Source organism: Mobula birostris, chromosome 5 (genome assembly GCF_030028105.1).
Source record: "Mobula birostris isolate sMobBir1 chromosome 5, sMobBir1.hap1, whole genome shotgun sequence".
Taxonomy (NCBI): Eukaryota; Metazoa; Chordata; class Chondrichthyes; order Myliobatiformes; family Myliobatidae; genus Mobula; species Mobula birostris.
In genome coordinates this window covers 93,507,264-93,527,118 of record NC_092374.1, presented here as the reverse complement: position 1 = coordinate 93,527,118, position 19,855 = coordinate 93,507,264, and the positions used below count along the sequence as shown (strand labels likewise).

The following is a 19,855-nucleotide window of genomic DNA, read 5'->3' as shown; positions in this document are numbered from 1 at the left end:
GCTGTGTGAACATGCGGTTAATCCATTGGGCCTCCTAAGTTTGGAGAGTTCTCTCTTTTGACACAGGCTTTTGAGTGCAAACGTTTTTACTTCTCAACAGGTCTGGTTCATAGCTCCCAAACTGCAGGTTTCCCAGAGTGTACAATTACTCAGGCTGCCCACTGTGTGCAATTACTCAGGCTGGCCACTGTGTACAATTACACAGGCTGCCCAGAGTGTACAATTACTCAGGCTGCCCAGAGTGTACAATTACTCAGGCTGCCCAGTGTGTGCAATTACTCAGGTTGCCCAGAGTGTACAATTACTCAGGCTGCCCAGAGTGTACGATTAGTCAGGTTGCCCAGAGTGTACAATTACTCAGGCTGCCCAGAGTGTACAATTACTCAGGCTGCCCAGAGTGTACAATTACTCAGGCTGCGCAGAGTGTTGAAATGTCTCATTGCCTGTTTCATAGCTCCCACACTGTAGATTGCCCAGTGTATAAAAATGCTAACATGACACAGTAAAATGTTTAATCATCTACTTCGTTGTCATTCATGCCACACACAAACATAACTCATATAACCTGCTTCACAGATTCATTTGATAAACTTTCCACTCTGAAACAGTTGAAAGGCTTTCCAATCTCATCTAGTAACACAGCAAACAACAGGAATTCTGCAGATGCTGGAAATTCAAGCAACATACATCAAAGTTGAGAGGAATAATAAATCAGCCATGATGGAATGACACAGCAGATCCGATTGACCAGGTGGACTATACCTGCTCCTATGACTTATGGTCTAAGAACTTGGTAATACCCTCTTTAATCAATACTGTGTTCTTCAGTATGGGGATACTCACCATTGGCACAGAAAGGGCATTGCAGTAGATGATATCAGTAACTGCCTGAAATATTAAAAAATTTAATTTAGAAAATAGAACATTACAGCACAGTACAGGCCCTTCAGTCCATGATGTTGTGCCGACACCAAGATCAATCTAACCCTTCCCACCCACATGGATCTCCATTTTTCTTTCAAGCATGTGCCTCAATAGAGTTTTAATCAAGTTTCATTTTTGAATTTTTCCTCTCTCCACTCCACCTTAAAGTCTCCGACTCCTATTGGGTTGTTGTTAAATCAGGGAACTCCTCCCAGAGTATTTGTTCTTCAGATTTCTCTTGAGACTACGGTGTGAGCATTGGCAGTTCAGTTCATGATCTTCACATGTATTACGTCCATCAGTACTTCATAAGACACTGATCTGGGGTGGGAAACCTGGTCAATATCCAAAGACTAGCCCAGCCAAGTGAACGCAGACAGGGGATTTACCAGTGGCCACCCATTTGAGAATGGCATTTCAATTCCACCCCGTTCCCATTCTGATGTCTGTTCATGGTCCTCCACTACTGCCACAATGAGGTCCTCCCCCCACCCCCCCACCAATCTTCTTACTCTGGCTTCTGCCCCTTCCTTTCCAGTCCTGATGAAGGGTCTCAACCTGAAATGTCGACTGTTTATTGTCCTCCATAGATGCTACCTGACCTTCTGAGTTCCTCCAGCATTTAGTGTGTGTTGCAGGGGATTGAACTTGAAAGTCTCATGCATGGCAGGAACAGCTGTTTAATAGGCCTTACTATCCTTCAACAATGTGACCCACTTTTCTCTTCTGTAAGCCATGCCTTTAATACAAGCTTTCCATTTGACTGTGTAGTTTCCTCCAGGAGCTCCAGTTTCTTCCCATATTCCACAGACATGTGGAATTTATTTCTTTATTGAGATAACAGTGCAAAATAGGCCCTTCCAGACCTTCAAACTGAGCCACTCAACAACCCTCGATTTAACCCTCGCCTAATCATGGCAGAGTTTGCAATGGAACACATAGTTCATGGAACAGTACAGCACGCGAACCACCATTTGGCCCACAATGTTGTGCCAGACCAGCTAAAAACCAAATTATAAAAACACTAATCCCTCCGAACTACACAATGTCCATGTCCCTCCATTTTCCTCACATTCATATGCCAATTAACCTCCCAACCACTACATCTTTGGACCGTGGGAGTAAACCCGCACGACCACGAGAAAACATACAAACTGCTTGCAGGCAGCAGTGGGAATTCAACCTGGGTCACTAGTAATGTAAAGCATTGCGCTACCGCTATGCTATCTTGCCACCCATTCTCTATGCGTACAGTATAAGCTATCTTATGTACCTATATTTATTGTGTTCTTTATCTTATTGTGGTTTTTTATTGCCCTGTATTAGATCTGCAGTAACAATTATTTTGTTCTCCCTTATAATTGTGTGCTGGGAATGACATTAAACAATGTTGAATGTGCTATACCTTTTTGATATCTGGCACATCCAGAAAACAACATGCATGTATATCATATATTTTCCCAACGTTGTTCACTGAAACAAGGAAGATTAGAATTAGAGCTTCTTTTTCACTGACAAATGTAACGCTTATTGCTTTCTAGAAGTAGTACAGTGCAAAATATTAAACAAATATCATGATGAATTTAAATAAATAAATCAGATACATAAATAGTACACAAACAATAAACAGATAATCCAATATTTTAATTTTTTAAAATATTTCTGATGATTTTTTTTCACATTTCTTTATCTTACTTTATCACACAATACTGACAACTCAGGAAAAGAGGTGTTCCTCGTTTTATAGCTGTGAGGATGCATTTTATCTGCCATCTGTAGAAATGAAAAAGCAGGCTTAAAGTCCAGAGAATTACCAAGGATTCCAATGTTCATGTCGTTCAGTACATCCTGAATAGGCCCGTAGATGTCAGTTCCAGCAGTGAAGTCAGCCTGAATAATCTTGGTCTTTTTGCCGTGTTTTTGTTCTGTAATTAACCACAAAAAAAGCAAGCATCAATCCACAGAGTTCCGCCCCATGCACTTCCATCTTCTTGTACAATCATTCAACGTAGAAGGCCATTGTGTCTGCACAGCATCTTTGAAAGTGTAGTTCCACCCATTTAGTCTCACTCTTCTCAGCTTCCCCTGGAAAGATATCTCTTCAATCACTTATCCAACTCATTTCTAGTTTATTGCCTCTCTTGGGGTAGAATCTACCCCATGAGTTCCTAAACTTGGGTCCACAGACACCTTGCTTAATGGCATTGCTCAGTGGCATAAAAAACCCTGGGATAGATTATAACTCACTATGTAAAATATATTCTGCTCCTCTACTTACCTAGTTCCTTTGTAATAGCCACTCGTTATATTAATATTGACTGACATTGTCTGTTCAGAACCCTTTACAATTCATTAAATCTGCCCTGATTTTCCCCTATTCCATGGTGAACTTCCCTGGCCTATCTCACCTTGTAGCAAAGTCCACTTTAGAATCATAAGACATAGGAACTGAATTTGATCATTCAATCATACCTGATTTATTACCCCTCTCAACCCCATTCTTCTGTCTCCTACCGTAGTTTTACTAATCAAGAGCCTATTGACCCCCAGTTTAGATATACTGTACCAAATGGCTTAGCTTCCACAGCCATCTGTGACGTTGAATTCCATAGATGTACCACCCTCTGGCTAAAGCAAGGGTTCCTAACCTGGGGTCCATTAGTTAAGGTAGGGGTCCATGGCAGGTTGGGAACCCCTGGGCTAAAGAAATTCCTCTTCATCGCTGTTCTAAAGAGACATCCTTTTATTCTGAAGTTGTGCCTTCAGACCTGAGACTTTTCCACAACTGGAAACATTCTCTCTCCGCATCCCTCTGTCCAGGACTTTCAAAGAACATTCCTGGAAATTATTATTTACTAAACTAAATACCTGGAGTGGATACATTGTCTTCTAAAGCAGGATTATCCACTGGAGATTAGAAGGGTGAGGAGGGACTTTATAATATTCTGGGGGATCCTGGCAGAGTCGAAGAGCAGAGGATTCCTCCTGTAGGAGAACCTGGAACCAGTGTCATTTCCAAAAAAAGGTGGGGGTGGTCACAAGATGAAAGAGGAATTTTTTCTCTCTCAAAGAGGATCATGAGCCTTTGTAATTCAATCAAGGGTGGTGGAAACAGGATGCTTTAATATTTTTAAGGTAGAGATAGATGCATGCTAGATAAAAAGGTTTTAAAATATTATTACTGGAGAGGGGAATACGTTGTTTGAACAAACTCATATTCTCGGTATATTTTTATTCGAGGAATTTGATTTCTTCTGTACAGTAGTGGTTTATCAGTCTTTGTTCATGTATATTTTCTGTAAATACAATTGTATTTCTTTATTTTTTCTCTGAAAGCCTGCAAGGAAATGAATCTCAAGGTAGTGTATGTTAACATATACGTACATTTGCTTTGAGTTGAGGATATAATCAGTTCAATCATGATATTAATGTTGCAGTAGGCTTAAGTGACCTAGTTGCCTCCTCACTCCCACCCCCATTCATATGTTTGTAAAAATCCTCTCATCCTCAGTAAATGTCCTAAAGCACTGCGCTCATAATTAGTCACAATCTCCCAACAAAGGTTTATGCGTCTATGTCATTCAGCCCAATTTATGAGGCCTATTGGATATGCAATGGCAAGCATTTAAAGGTTGCATGGATGAACTACAACAATTGTTCATCCCAGTTTGGCAAAAGAATAAATCAAGGAAGGTAGTGCACCCGTGGCTGACAAGAGAAATTAGGGATAGTATCAATTCCAAGGAAGAAGCATACAAATTAGCCAGAGAAAGTGGCTCACCTGAGGACTGGGAGAAATTCAGAGTTCAGCAGAGGAGGACAAAGGGCTTAATTAGGAAGGGGAAAAAAGATTATGAGAGAAAACTGGCAGGGAACATAAAAACGGACAGTAAAAGCTTTTATAGATATGTAAAAAGGAAAAGACTGGTAAAGACAAATGTAGGTCCCCTGCAGACAGAAACGGGTAATTGATTATGGGGAGCAAGGACATGGCAGACCAATTGAATAATTACTTTGGTTCTGTCTTCACTAAGGAGTACATAAATAATCTTCCAGAAATAGTAGGGGACAGAGGGTCCAGTGAGATGGAGGAACTGAGCGAAATACATGTTAGTAGGGAAGTGGTGTTAGGTAAATTGAAGGGATTGAAGGCAGATAAATCCCCAGGGCCAGATGGTCTGCCTCCTAGAGTGCTTAAGGAAGTAGCCCAAGAAATAGTGGATGCATTAGTGATAATTTTTCAAAACCCATTAGATTCTGGACTAGTTCCTGAGGATTGGAGGGTGGCTAATGTAACTCCACTTTTTAAAAAATTGTCATTATACACCAGTCATTGAAAGTGGGCATGCAGGTACAGCAGGCGGTGAAAAAGGCGAATGGTATGCTGGCATTTATAGCGAGAGGATTCGAGTACAGGAGCAGGGAGGTACTACTGCAGTTGTACAAGGCCTTGGTGAGACCACACCTCGAGTATTGTGTGCAGTTTTGGTCCCCTAATCTGAGGAAAGACATCCTTGCCATAGAGGGAGTACAAAGAAGGTTCACCAGATTGATTCCTGGGATGGCAGGACTTCCATATGAAGAAAGACTGGATGAACTGGGCTTGTACTCATTGGAATTTAGAAGATTGAGGGGGGATCTGATTGAAACGTATAAGATCCTAAAGGGATTGGACAGGCTAGATGCAGGAAGATTATTTCCGATGTTGGGGAAGTCCAGAATGAGGGGCCACAGTTTGAGGATAGAGGGGAAGCCTTTTAGGACCGAGATTAGGAAAAACTTCTTCACACAGAGAGTGGTGAATCTGTGGAATTCTCTGCCACAGGAAACAGTTGAGGCCAGTTCATTGGGTATATTTAAGAGGGAGTTAGATATGGCCCTTGTGGCTACGGGGATCAAGGGGTATGGAGGGAAGGCTGGGGCGGGGTTCTGAGTTGGATGATCAGCCATGATCATAATGAATGGCGGTACAGGCTCGAAGGGCCGAATGGCCTACTCCTGCACCTATTTTCTATGTTTCTATGTTTCTATTTCGGGTATATGGGGCATCCAGGGAGGGGTATAAGGAGCCTGTCGTGCCCATTCTGGGACAGCTCACTCGCATTTGGTCCTCACTGGACTCTCAGCTCTAACCTGCGGCTCCAAGAAACTGTCTGCGTACGACAGCGGTCACACCCTAAAACACCACTTCAACAGGAAAGCTAAACCAGGTGAGGGCAGCCCACAGGCCTCATACCTCAGTGAGGTAGGGACATGCCTGTCGTAGCATATGAACTCATCTCCAGCAGACTGAGCAGATGAGATCCACATTGAGTTCCAGCAGCCAGGAAGGCAGTTCTTCAACATACCATGGAGAGCATAGAGCATGACAAGGCACAGAAAACTTCATGGTCATCCACTGCAGCCACGGTAGACCCCAGCTTGTGACACTTGTTCGAACCACTGGACCCAGCCTTCTGAGGTCCGGAGAGTGGAACCCAGTGCAACAGCTTTTCTACTTTAAAAACTCTCCCGCGCAGATTTCCTGTTATCATCGGACACGGCGGGCAAGCATTATCCCAACTTCTTCCACCCCTCCCAAACACTCTGTCCAAACCTGTCATTCATAAAAACACATTCTGGCACCAATCACAGAAAACCCAGGTACAATTTTGAACAGTGCACAAGGTCCAGAAAAGAACAGAAAATTTTTGTTTTCCCTGTATCAGTAAAGTGTCCTGTGCTCATCAACACATAACTGTTGATTGTACGACTGTCTCTTGTGAAACAGGAGGAATAATTTCTAAGGACCATATTATGCTCACTGGTTGGGGGCGGAGGGGAGGACTGGGCCATATCCGCTACATTTTTAATGGGATTCTCCCTTCAACGGCATGGATGTTTCCACAGAGGCTGTGATGCAGCCGGTCAATATACTCTCCACTCACATCTGTAGAGGCTTTTCAACGTTTTAGATGTCATGCCAAATTTTAATAGCAAATATCTATCGCAGGCATGAAGGGTTGAATGACCTACCTCTTTGGAAATCATTTTGTTTCCTACCTATCTCATCTGCTGTGGTTTTCAGCTTCTCCAGTGACCGGCTGATCAGCACAATATTAAGGCCTCTTCTTGCCAGCTGGGAATCAGGAAAAGAAAGAACCATACTAATCCAATGTTGTGGTAAAGACCAAATGCCCAAGCCATTAATCACTGGTCTGAAAATATGCCAAAAGGTACAAGGAGCAATGTGTTTACATTGTTGTATTAGAATCCAGGAATCTAGCTGATTGACCAAGAGACATGAATTAGAATTACAACAATGGTGGCAAGCAGGAATTGAACTGTCTAACTATATAAACACAAGATTTCACCAACACTATAACACCACAAGACATAAGAGCAGAATTAAGCCATTTGGCCCTTTGAGTCTGCTCCACCATCATGGCTGATTTATTATCCCACTCAACCTCATTCTCCTTCCTTCTCCACATAACCTTTGACATCCTTACTAATCAAGAGCCAATCAACCTCTGCTTTAAATATACCCAATGAGTCATCAGTGGCACTGAATTCCACAGATTCACCACCATCTGGCTAAATAAATTCCTCCTTATCACTGTTCTAATGGGACATCTTTCTATTTTGAGTTCGTGTCCTCTGGTCATAGACTCTCCCGCTATTGGAAACATCTGCTCTACGTCCACCGGGCCTTTCAATATTCAGTCCACTTTAAAAAAAGAATCCTCTTCATTCTTCTAAACTCCAGCAAATGCTCATGTTTTAACTCTTACATTCCCAGGATCATTCTTGTGAATCTCCTCTGGACCCTCTCCAATGCTAGCACATCCTTTCTTAGACAAAGGGCCCAAAACTGCTCATGATACTCCAAAGCCTCAGCATCCTTAACGGAAAACCATGAAACTAACTAACCTCAACATCATGAAAATCCATCTAATGCCCATAAAGGGGACAAAACCCTGCGACACATACATGATTCCAGACCCACTAATCCTAGGGGTGGACCATAAATGATTGCTAATGCTATGCACATCCCTTCAAACTCTAAGCAGAGAAAAGAACTCAAAGATACTGGAGTAAAGTAAACAGACAACAAAATACATTGAAGTATTAACATCACTGCATCTGCCGATGAATCAAAGAGAGGCCACGGTAAACAGTACGTGGTACAGCAGACATTTAATCAAAAAGCAAAGAGCAGAGCAGAGGAAGCAGAGACTACAGCAACTTTCCCCATTAAAGATGGGACAATGTCTCTGGGAAAAAACACAGCAAAGTGAGAATGGTTCTGGAACATAGAACATCACAACTCACAGTACAGCATAGTACAGGCCCTTCAGCTCACAATGTTGTGCTGACCCCTTAAACTACTCAAAGATCAATCTAACCCTTCCATCTATATAACCCTCTGATTTTCTGCCATCCATGTACCTACCTACGAGTTTCTTAAATGCCTCTATGTATCTGTCTCTGCCACCACCCTGGCAGGGTGTTCCATCACTATCTGTGTAGAGAACTTAAGCTGACATCTCCCATATGCTTTCCTCAAAAATCACTTAAAACTCTGCCCCCTTGTATTAGCCATTTCTGCCCTGGGGAAAAGTCTCTGGCTGTCTACTCAATATATACCACTTATTATCTTGTACACCTCTGTTAAGTCACCTCTTATCCTAGCCCTTCCCTCCCACATAGCCCTCGATTTTTCTTTCAAGATGCTTGCAGCTGTGTTGTTAACAAATCTTGATTAGCAAGAAAGATACTTCAGTTTCTGATCATATTCCCCTGAGGTGGACCAGCAGTAACCATCTCCCTCTTCTGTTGCTTAACTGATCTCAGGACATTACTTGGGCCACCATCATTGTCTACTTGTGGGAAAGAAAGGGAACTGAACTTGGCTTTCCTCTTCCAGCCACGAGACTAGTATTTAAAGGTACAACAGATTTCTAAGTCAAAGTGATATGTGATTTGAAGGGGAAACAGCAGGTATTAATCCCGTGTCCTAACTGATAAGACTCAGATTTAGAGGGTGTTACTGGTGAATATGGTGTGGAGATACGTCTCTATCAAAAGAGGTGTAAGGTGCTCCTTCCTCCACTAGCCTGCAGGTCAAAGTGTAGTACCTCCTTAACCCCCTCCCATCAGGGTCATGTGAAGCCAAGGGAGCAGGTGGTGGAAGGTCATATGAGCAGCTGGTGCATATCACAAGTCCTGGTTATGCAACCACTGATGCCAGGCAGACAGTCTCTGGAGTATTGATAATGGCTGCGATCATTAGAAAAAGGCAATGAGAAAGCACTTCTGTAGAAAAATTTGCCAAGAACAATCATGGCCACAGACCATCAAATGACACGGCACATAATGAATGAACTGATGAATTGTCGCAGTGGACTTTGTAGATGATGTATATTGTGACCATGGTATGACAACGAAGGAGGAATGAAAATTGGTAATGAAAATATAGGAAAAATAATTTAAGATGGGTCACCAAAAGCTAGGTAAAACAAATAAGTTTTAAGGACAAGCTGAAAGGAACAAAGATAGATATGTTTACAATTGGGTTCCAGACTGAAGGCTTGGGAAAACTGGAGTGGTGGTGGAATTCAGGGAGACAAACAACAGTGTAGGTTACAGAAATAGAATAGATGAGGTCTTGGAAGGACTGAAAATAAGGATGAGAATCTTAAAATAGTGGTGTTGCCTGAGTGAGCTGGTACAAGTCTGAAAGTACAGGAGCAGTAGTTGAAATGGATAGGATGCTTCCATCACACACTGGGCTGTTCTCTACAGTTACCTGCTGAGGTAACCATGGCCTTTGGAGTTTGATAAAGTTTAATCAGAAGGAAGAGGGAGACTACTGGAAAGCACAAGTCTGCAGTGAACAAAAGCACACATGTAAATATAGATAAAAATGCATTTCTGTAGTGGTTCAATTATAAGAGCAGTGCTATTGGGACTCGTTTCCTTCTTCTGCCGGAGATCTAACATGGTCCCAAGAAAGTTGAAGCTACCTCCTTTACAGAATCATTTTATGAAGACAGACAGAATCAGAGATTGACATTACCTCGTGAGCATAGGCTTTTCCAATCCCGTTGGTGGCACCTGTTACAACTAGAAAAAAAGGATTTAGGATGTATTTTACTGAAAACAGCACATTTTTAAAAATGCTTTCTCAAAGCACTCTGATAAAAACAAGACATAAAAATAGAACATTGGAGATAATCATTAGGCTTGTAGCGGTTACTTGAAAAGCAAATCAGAACCGTGGAGAGACTGAGTGAGGGAATTTACACTGCTTGATGCACTTCTAAATAACTGAGTTCTAAGTCACAGACTTTATTACAAAACCAGCAAAGACGAGCAACAAAGATGAATGATTAGAAAAGCAATAAAAAACTAATGAAAATCAAAACCAGCCGCTGGATGAACTTAGCAGGTCAAGCAGCTTCTGTAGAAGCAAAAGGATAGTCAACATTCTCGAGACCGTGCATCAGAACTGAGTGTCCGGAGAGAATGTGGGCAGTATGAAGAGCTGAGAGGGACGGGTGAGTAATCGGTGGATGCCTTCCCCATCATTTTGAAAGATTTCAACCAAGCCAGCTTGAAAAAATCCATAAATAACTATCACCAACATATCACCTGTAGGACCAGAGGAGCCAACACACTGGACTACAGACAATCTACCATCAAGGATACTTACTTTACCTCCACTTCCTGAGTGTAGGCAGAGACTGAAGACTGCAGCACTGGTAGAGAGGACCAAGAAGGTATGGACAAAGGAGGTGGAGGAACCGTTACAGGACTGCTTTGAGGCAGTATTCAGAGATTCATCTTGCCATGAATGAATATGCCACAGTTGTCACTGACTTCATTAGAACCTGTGTGGATGACTATGCCCACAAGAATATACTGCACATACCCGAATCAAAATCCATAAATGAACCAAGAGATCCATGGTCTGCTGAAACCTAGATCAGTGGCATTCAGTCTGATGATGCCGGACTTTTCAAGAAGGCCAGGTACGACTTATGGAGGGGTTTCTCAAGAGCAAAAGAACAATTCTGATTGAGGTTGGAGATGGAATCAGATGCACGTCAATCCTGGCAGGGTTTGCTGGCCATTCCTTCCTACAAAGCAAAACCCAACATCATGAAGAGCAGCGATGCTTCACTACCACATAAGCTCAATTCCTTCTATGTCCGCCTTGAAAGGGAGAATAAAGCTGCAGCTATGAGGATTTCTGCAGCACCCAGTGACCCTGTGATCTCTGTCTCAGAGGCCAATGTCAGGCCAATTTCAAGAGGGTGAACCCTCACAAGGCGACAGGCTCCAATGGAGTACCTGCTAAGGCTCTGAAAACCTGTGCTGACCAAATGGTGGACATGTTCAAAGATTTTTTTCACTCTCTTATTGCTAAAGTTGGAAGTTCCCACCTGCTTCAAAAGGGCAACAATCATACCAGAGCCCAAGAAAAGCAGAGTGAACTGCCTGAACGACTATCATCCAGTAACACTCACATCTACGGTGATGAAGTTTGAGAGGATGATTATGACTGGAATCAGTTCCTGCCTGGATCCACTGAAATTTACGTGTCGCCACGATAGATCTACAGAGCTTGTGATCTCGTTGGCTCTTCACACACCCTTGGATCACCTGGATAATTACTAATACTCACGTCAGGGTGCTGTTTACTGACTTCAGCTCAGCGTTTAACACAATCATTCCTGCAGGTCTAATCAAAAACTTCCATGACCAGAGCCTCTGTACCTCCCTCTGCAAATGGATCCTTGGCTTCCTCACCAGAAGTCCATAGTCTATGCGGATGGGAAGTAACATCTCCACCTCAATGATAACCACCACTAGTGCTCTTTTTCTCCATTATCTTCCCTTCTCCCGTGTTAACAAAATGAATTATTCTTCCAGACCGACTTCTGCCACCATGCTGTGTTCTTTACACACACCGTGGGGTACTAAGAACAAACCATATTCTGGAAGAATTAAAACTAGAACGTTCATTTACAACAGCAAACAGCAAGCATGTCTTTAACATACAGTTTCTAGATCATTGTCATTTCTGCGCATGCTCCCTACTCTGTCCAATCACGTTCTTATACGTGACACGTGATATCACCACAGGTAGCACAATGCTGTACAGTGCCAGTGACTCAGGTTCAGTTCCTCTGCGGTACGTTCTCTCTGTGAACATGTGGGCTTCCTCCAGGTGCTCTGGTTTCCTCCTGCAGTCCACAGACTTACCAGTCTGTAAGTTAATTGTCCTGTGATTAGCCCAGAGACAAATGAGGGGTTGTTGGGTATTGGGGCTCGAAGGGCTGGAAAGGCCTGTTCCATGCTGTATCTCAATAAATACATATACTTACTGTAATTCAGCTTTTTATTATTACTTACTGCAGTGTACTGCTACCACTTAGTAATGAGTAAACAAAGCTTTGATGTAACAAGTCAGATTCATCACTGTTATTATATATCATATACCCCGGATCAAACACAAATGTAACCACAAGCAAAGTGCACTGGTGTAAGGAGGTCTGTTTTTATTTTGAGAGATACAACATGGTGACGGGCCCTTCCAACCCAACAGGCCCGTGCCACCCAATCACATTCGTGTGACCAATTAACCTATTTTGGAGCGAGAGGGAAAACTGGAGTACCCACACAGTCACGGGAAGTAAATACAAATGCTTACAGATGGTGGCGGAATTGAACCTGGGTTGCTGGCACTGTAATAGTATTACCCTGGTGGGACGCACACTGGAGTATTTAAATGCACACCTCGGTGCAGACTGGAACCTTTATCTAGTGTCTTGACCATCCGGCCATACTACCAATAAAGTTGACTTTAAGATTCAAACATCAGGTTTATTTATTGAAACATACAATGAAATGTGTCATTTGCATTAACAAACCATCACACCCACAAGTGTCACCACATATTCTGGTGCCAACATAGCATGCCCACAATGTTTTGGAAGCAGAATGTTCTTTGCACAACCAATTTTTGAAGAAGAAATATTACACAAGCAAATATCACACACGGTGTATTTAATATAGGAAATATGTGTCGGTCATTTAGTTCTGGTTCCTTAAGATTGTTATAGCTGAAGGTGTTAATGGGGACAAGCTCCCACTACTTATTAAGTGCCCCCAATGGCATACATCTCAAATAGCCTCTGACAACCAAGTCCGGCTCCTGGCCTTCACAGGTAGCTTAGCTACTAAGCCCAGTAGGACTGTTTCTACTAACAGGAGAAGGGGAAAAGCTGAGTTACTGGCACCTTCAACCCGGTTGCTTCGGCCAGATGGGGTTCGTCAGCCATGGTTGGCAGCTCATCTTGGAGAAGGAAAATTCTTGTCTCAAATCTCGGCTGCCTTATGCCTATACCCACTCATGGGGAAGGCTTTGGGAGTAAACCCTGAGGAAAGATCCAGAGTTGGAGTCACTAAGCAGTCCTACATTGAGTTCAACACTGACTGGCAACCCCTGCCATATTGCTGGTGCCAAACTGTATCGGCCTCTGCCATTCCTTTGAGTTCATTAGATTCATGGAGAGGGGGACCTCGCTACAACCATGCTCGACCCCAATCAATGGAGGGCCATATCTATCTCTTCTAACCTGCACTTTGCATGAACACTCATCTGACCACTATCTGGAAATCAGACAGGATGGTGTACAAGCATATCAGTGTGATGCATTTAAAAGCTTTAGATAACTGTGAGTAACAGCTGTGTAGCGCTGGTCTTATCTCATGTAACTGGTCGCCATACTCTTTATGAGAAAATCAAATTACACGAGGTGCTAGTCGGCGGTCAGAAACTCTGGGTATAGGAAGGAGGCAGTAAACAGAAAACACACACTCCTGGAGGTAAGTTTTGTTTGCAAAAAGAAAAGCTATACAAATTATTGACTTGAGTAAGTACAATTCAAAATTCTAACCTTCAGTTTAGGTTCCAAATCTACCACATTCGTCTTTAAATACAATCAGTAAGATTCATTAGAATAACCTTTATTACTCCAATATCTCTAACTAATTAGATCTAGTGTTATTCCCTCTTTAAATGTTTACAGACTAAACTTTCCTTAGTCAGTTAGAAAACCAGATGAATTCCTATTCTTAAGTATTATAATTAACTTCAGTTTTCAGTTCCATTCAGCATAATCACAAATTCAGAAATCATATACAAACCCCATTTCCAGAAAAGTTGGGATATTTTCCAAAATGCAATAAAAACAAAATCTGTGATATGTTAATTCACGTGAACCTTTATTTAACTGACAAAAGTACAAAGAAAAGATTTTCAATAGTTTTACTGACCAACTTAATTGTATTTTGTAAATATACACAAATTTAGAATTTGATGGCTGCAACACACTCAACAAAAGTTGGGACAGAGTTAAAATAAGATTGAAAAGTGCACAGAATGTTCAAGTAACACCGGTTTGGAAGATTCCACATTAAGCAGGCTAATTGGTAGCAGGTGAGGTATCATGACTGGGTATAAAAGTGGCATCCATCAAAGGCTCAGTCTTTGCAAGCAAGGATGGGTCGTGTCTCACCCCTTTGTGCCAAAATTCGTGAGAGAATTGTTAGTCAGTTCAAAAGGAACATTTCTCAACGCAAGATTGCAGAGAATTTAGGTCTTTTAACATCTACAGTAAGTAATATTGTGAAAAGATTCAGAGATATTACAGTGCGTAAAGGGCAAGGTCGGAAACCACTGTTGAATGCGCGTGATCTTCGAGCCCTCGGGCGGCGCTGCCTAAGAAACCGTCATGCTACTGTGACAATTATAGATACCTGGGCTCGGAAGTACTTCGGAAAACCATTGTCACTCAACAGTCCGTCGCTGCATCCAGAAATGCAACTTGAAACTGTATTACGCAAGGAGGAAGACATACATCAACTCTATGCAGAAACGCCGGCGAGTTCTCTGGGCCCGAGCTCATCTCAGATGGACCGAAAGACTGTGGAACCGTGTGCTGTGGTCAGATGGGTCCACATTTCAGCTAGTTTTCGGAAAAAATGGGCGTCGAGTTCTCCGTGCCAAAGATGAAAACGACCATCCAGATTGTTATCAGCGAAAGGTGCAAAAGCCAGCATCTGTAATGGTATGGGGGTGCATCAGTGCCCACCGCATGGGTGAGTTGCATGTATGTGAAGGTACCATTGACTCTGAGGCGTATATTAGGATTTTAGAGAGACATATGTTGCCATCAAGGCGACGGCTCTTCCCGGGACGTCCATGCTTATTTCAGCAGGACAATGCCAGACCACATTCTGCACGGGCTACAACAGCGTGGCTTTGTAGACACAGAGTGCGTGTGCTTGACTGGCCTGCTGCCAGTCCAGATCTATCTCCTATTGAAAATGTATGGCGCATCATGAAGAGGAGAATCAGACAACGGAGACCACGGACTGTTGAGCAGCTGAAGTCTTATATCAAGCAAGAATGGTCAAAATTTCCAATTGCAAATCTACTACAATTAGTATCCTCAGGTCCAGAACGATTAAAAAGTGTTATTAAAAGGAAAGGTGATGTAACACAATGGTAAACATGCCGCTGTCCCAACTTTTGTTGAGTGTGTTGCAGCCATCAAATTCAAAATTTGTGTATGTTTACAAAATACAATTAAGTTGGTCAGTAAAACTATTGAAAATCTTTTCTTTGTACTTTCGTCAGTTCATGTGAATTAACATATCACAGATTTTTGTTTTTATTGCATTTTGGAAAAATCACAACTTTTCTGGAAATGGGGTTTGTATATACAGTTTATCATCTTTCACCATTCTCCAACATTACAACTTTTAGACAAAGTAAATCCCGTTCAGTAACTTGTCAAGGTCTTTGCAAAAATAATCAGTTCTTACAGAAAATCAAATTTAGATCCTTCGAATGAAAATGAACTTTTACATCCAACCGTATTAAATCACTCTACGTCCTGACACATATCGTCCCCGGCTAGTTCTTCGATGTTGGGTGGCTCGCCATCTTATGTCTTAGTTCGTTGGATGAAATAGTGGTTCATCCACGGAAAGTCGCTTCACAACGTTTACACAACAAAATCTGACTGGATCCCTTGGTATGATTTAACAGAACTAATTCCCGGTGACACGGTAGAGATCTTGGACACTCGTCTCTGCCAATATTGTCTCCTTATAGTTGCTGCTTGTTATAGCCGCAGCTTCAACAGATCTTTTATCGCTATCGTCTCTCCTCCAGGGATTTCATCCTGATGTTTTCAAGTAAGAAGGGTAGAGATACTCACTATTAATTCCACTTCTAACAGTTTATGTCTTTATTTTCTAATAGTTTGCTGCGGTTATCTCGCTTACCCGCGCCTGCGCCAGCCACACGTCGTTCACGCTCAGCTTTTCCCCCGACTTCACTTTTTCTAAAAAAAATCGGTAAACTTCGTTTTCATCGCTCCACAAGTGGACCTTTCTAACATTACATTTTTGGGGGGATTAATTAACCTGGGTTACATTTGCGTTGGGCAAATAACTGTAAATTAGATATGTAGGCAAACATCGCAAAACAATTACAAATGATTATATCTACAACTTTGTGACGCGGGAAAGAAATGGCGTTCTCAAGAGACGGCAACAGAACTTCAGCAAAAGCAAAGCACAATCTTACCAGCCCATTCTCCAAAATATGTCAGATCTATCTTCCAAAATTTGGAGAGAATATAAATCCTGATGCCAAACAGTAGTTTCCAAGTGTACTTCACCAAATAATAGAGGCATGTCATTGCCCCGATCAGCGCCAAGACTGAATTCCCGAAAATGTTTGTAAAAAGAAACATTTTCAAAAATAATCTCTGGAGTGTTTAACGTCTATGCCTTCTCTGGTGTCTCTCTGTAGTTTATTTACAAAGTGAACAGAGTACAGATGCACAATGAACTTAACCTTTGACCAGTTCTGATTAGACATTTCTATATGATTGGTAGTTGGTCATGTAGTCATTTGTTTGCTTTAGCATAAATAATTTGTGATCTTTTTACCATAATCTATCAGAAGTCTGCAATCTGTTTCCATTTGGATAATGTGCTTCTTTTTCACTTAGGGGCAAATATACTTTTTTTCATATCATACTCAACTTAACAATTCTTTGCCACTTATTTAAGTTCCTGTTGTAACTTCCCATATCTTCTGCACAGCAGACTTTCCGGGCTACCTTTGTGCTGTCAGCAAATTCAGCTGATATTGATGGTAAAACCACTATTACCTTAATTCAAATATTCATCAACAAGCTATCTCTGACCTTTTTGACTGGACTTTGTACAGCATGGGATCTCCCATACAAAACCACATGGACAGCTGGCAAAGTCACGGCCCCAGGCTTATTGCAAAAATAACCAACAATTTGAGCATGTGTGTCATTTTTCAGGCACGAACATGTCAGTCTCAAAATTCCATGTGCTTTTGAATGGAATCAGTATGTGGATATTTTAAGCAACTAAGATGCATTCTAGTGGTTAGAAAAGATCCCATAACCACGTAAAGAAGACAGATAATGTTCGTCTTTCAATCAACATCACCATTCGGGACATGTTCTCTTTACATTACTACCATCGGGGTGAATGTACTGAAGACCTACACTCAGTAATCCAGAATAGCTTCTTCCCCCTGCCATCAGTTTTCTGAAACACCTTTGCACTTTGTTATTCCTTCTCTTTGCACTTTGTTATTCCTTCTCTTTGCACAATGTATTCCCTTTGTAACTTGTAGTAATTTTATGTTTTTGCATTGTACTGCTGCTGCAAAACACCACATTTCATGTCAGTGATGACAAATCTGATTCTGATATCATTAAAAGGATTTATTTGATTTTCTTCTCCACTGGAACCACACTCTTCTTACAAGGATTTACCCCTCAGCAACAATGGTCAGTGAGGCACAGAGAGAATCTGTATTTACTGACAAGTACCTTTATTTGCTCAGTTCTCAAGCACATGAATTTACAGAACTGAATACCTATGTGCACACCTACTAAGATTCCCTCACCCTACATGAATAGTTAGAGAATAGAAAAGGTAATACCCTGGAAAGAAGTTTACACTGGACAGGTGTTCCTCATGGTCCCAGCCTATGGTTGCCGCGTGGTTGACATCGGTGTCTTCCACATCTGCATGGGTAGTCTCCAGAGACCACTGCCTAGCATTTCAAGCTCCTTACTTTTAAACGCTAATAATCAGTTCAAATGTTGCCTTTCCGTCTCATTGGCTTGAGATTTCCTGACCAACCTGGGACACCTTCTTATTGGCTCTGGTCCAGGGCTACAACTAGCATTGTTCTGTGGCCTTTGCCCTCAGCCTTGTGCTTTCAACTCCGACTGGTTCAAACCAGTCGAACCAGATGACTGAGATACTGAGTCAAACAAGATTACGGATGGCTTCTCCTGCGAGCCTGCCACATAAGCCATATAAACCATATAACAATTACAGCACGGAAACAGGCCATCTCGGCCCTTCTAGTCCATGCCGAACTCTTACTCTCACCTAGTGAAGGAGTCTGAGAGTCTGACTGGGAGTGCCGAGAAAGACATTTTTGAAATTTTCGTTATTTTTTTTTCTCCAACGGCGTTCTGAGAGGCGGGACTGCGCAGGCGTGTGACATCGGGCAGTGCAGCGCGGCAGATTTAAAAGGAACAGAGCCTCATAGAGCGGGCAGCGTAGTTTGCGGGCTGCGGAGTGAGCCAGGAGCAGAGTGAAGACTTAAGGGCTTCGGCTCAACGGGCTTAGGCGGAAACGGGCGAGGCGAGGAAGGTTTGGCATTTATTTTCTGTTGTTATTTGAGGAGAGGGGCAGTATGAGTGTGAGGGCAGTTTGCTGTTCTCGGTATCGGATGTGGGAGGCCCTGGAGTCTCCAAGCCTCCCGGACGTCTACATCTGCGCCAAGTGCATCGAGGTACAGCTCCTAAGGGACAGCGTTACGGAACTGGAGCTGCAGCTCGATGACCTTCGTCTGGTCAGGGAGAGTGAGGAGTTGATAGAGAGGAGTTGCAGGCAGGTGGTCATGCCGGGGCCACGGGAGGCAGACAAGTTGGTCACGGTTAGGAGGGGGAAGGGGAAGAGTCAGGTAATAGGGAGTAACCCGGTGGCTGTGCCCCTTAACAATAGGTACTCCTGTTTGAGTACTGTTGGGGACAGCTTACCCGGGGGAAGCGACAGTGGCCGTGCCTCCGGCACAGAGTCTGGCCCTGTAGCTCAGAAGGGTAGGGCAAGGAAGAGGAGGGCAGTTGTGATAGGGGACTCGATAGTAAGGGGGTCAGATAGGCGATTCTGTGGACGCAGTCCAGAGACCCGGATGGTAGTTTGCCTCCCTGGTGCCAGGGTCCGGGATATTTCTGATCGTGTCCAAGATATCCTGAAGTGGGAGGGTGAGGAGCCAGAGGTCGTGGTACATATAGGTACCAATGACATAGGTAGGAAAAGGGATGAGGTCCTGAAAGGAGAATATAGGGAGCTAGGAAGGGAGTTGAGAAAAAGGACCGCAAAGGTAGTAATCTCGGGATTACTGCCTGTGCCATGCGACAGTGAGAGTAGGAATGCGATGAGGTGGAGGACAGATGCGTGGCTGAGGGATTGGAGCAGGGGGCAGGGATTCAAGTTTTTGGATCACTGGGACCTCTTTTGGCGCAGGCGTGACCTGTACAAAAAGGACGGGTTACACTTGAATCCTAGGGGGACCAATATCCTGGCAGGGAGATTAGTGAGGGCTACTGAGGTGACTTTAAACTAGAACGGTTGGGGGGGTGGGAATTAAATTAAAGAGGCTAGGCGAGAAGAGGTTAGTTCACAACAGGGGGATGGGAACCAGTGCAGAGAGACAGAGGGGTGTAAAGTGAGGGTAGAAGCAAAAAGTACTAAGGAGAAAAGTAAAAGTGGCAGGCCGACAAATCCAGGGCAAGCA

The 19,855-nt window shown here is 42.9% G+C and overlaps 1 protein-coding gene across 4 annotated transcripts in view; it reads right to left on the bottom strand.

The window, feature by feature from the left end:
• Nucleotides 1-16,797, bottom strand: part of LOC140197299 (very-long-chain 3-oxoacyl-CoA reductase-B-like) — a 30,222-nt gene extending 13,425 nt beyond the window's left edge. For 2 of the 4 annotated variants that reach the window (XM_072257236.1, XM_072257238.1), the window contains exons 1-6: nucleotides 16,577-16,797; nucleotides 9,986-10,032; nucleotides 6,940-7,042; nucleotides 2,739-2,849; nucleotides 2,330-2,397; nucleotides 844-888 (exon numbers count right to left, since the gene is read on the bottom strand). In XM_072257236.1, coding sequence (XP_072113337.1) covers nucleotides 844-888; nucleotides 2,330-2,397; nucleotides 2,739-2,849; nucleotides 6,940-7,042; nucleotides 9,986-10,032; nucleotides 16,577-16,745 — 543 coding nt within the window. In that variant the 5' untranslated portion in view covers nucleotides 16,746-16,797. Of the gene's footprint in view, nucleotides 1-843; nucleotides 889-2,329; nucleotides 2,398-2,738; nucleotides 2,850-6,939; nucleotides 7,043-9,985; nucleotides 10,033-10,840; nucleotides 10,900-16,576 lie in introns of those variants that run through there. The other 2 variants (XM_072257237.1, XM_072257239.1) reach the window with 2 other exon arrangements.
• Nucleotides 16,798-19,855: the final 3,058 nt, after the last annotated feature.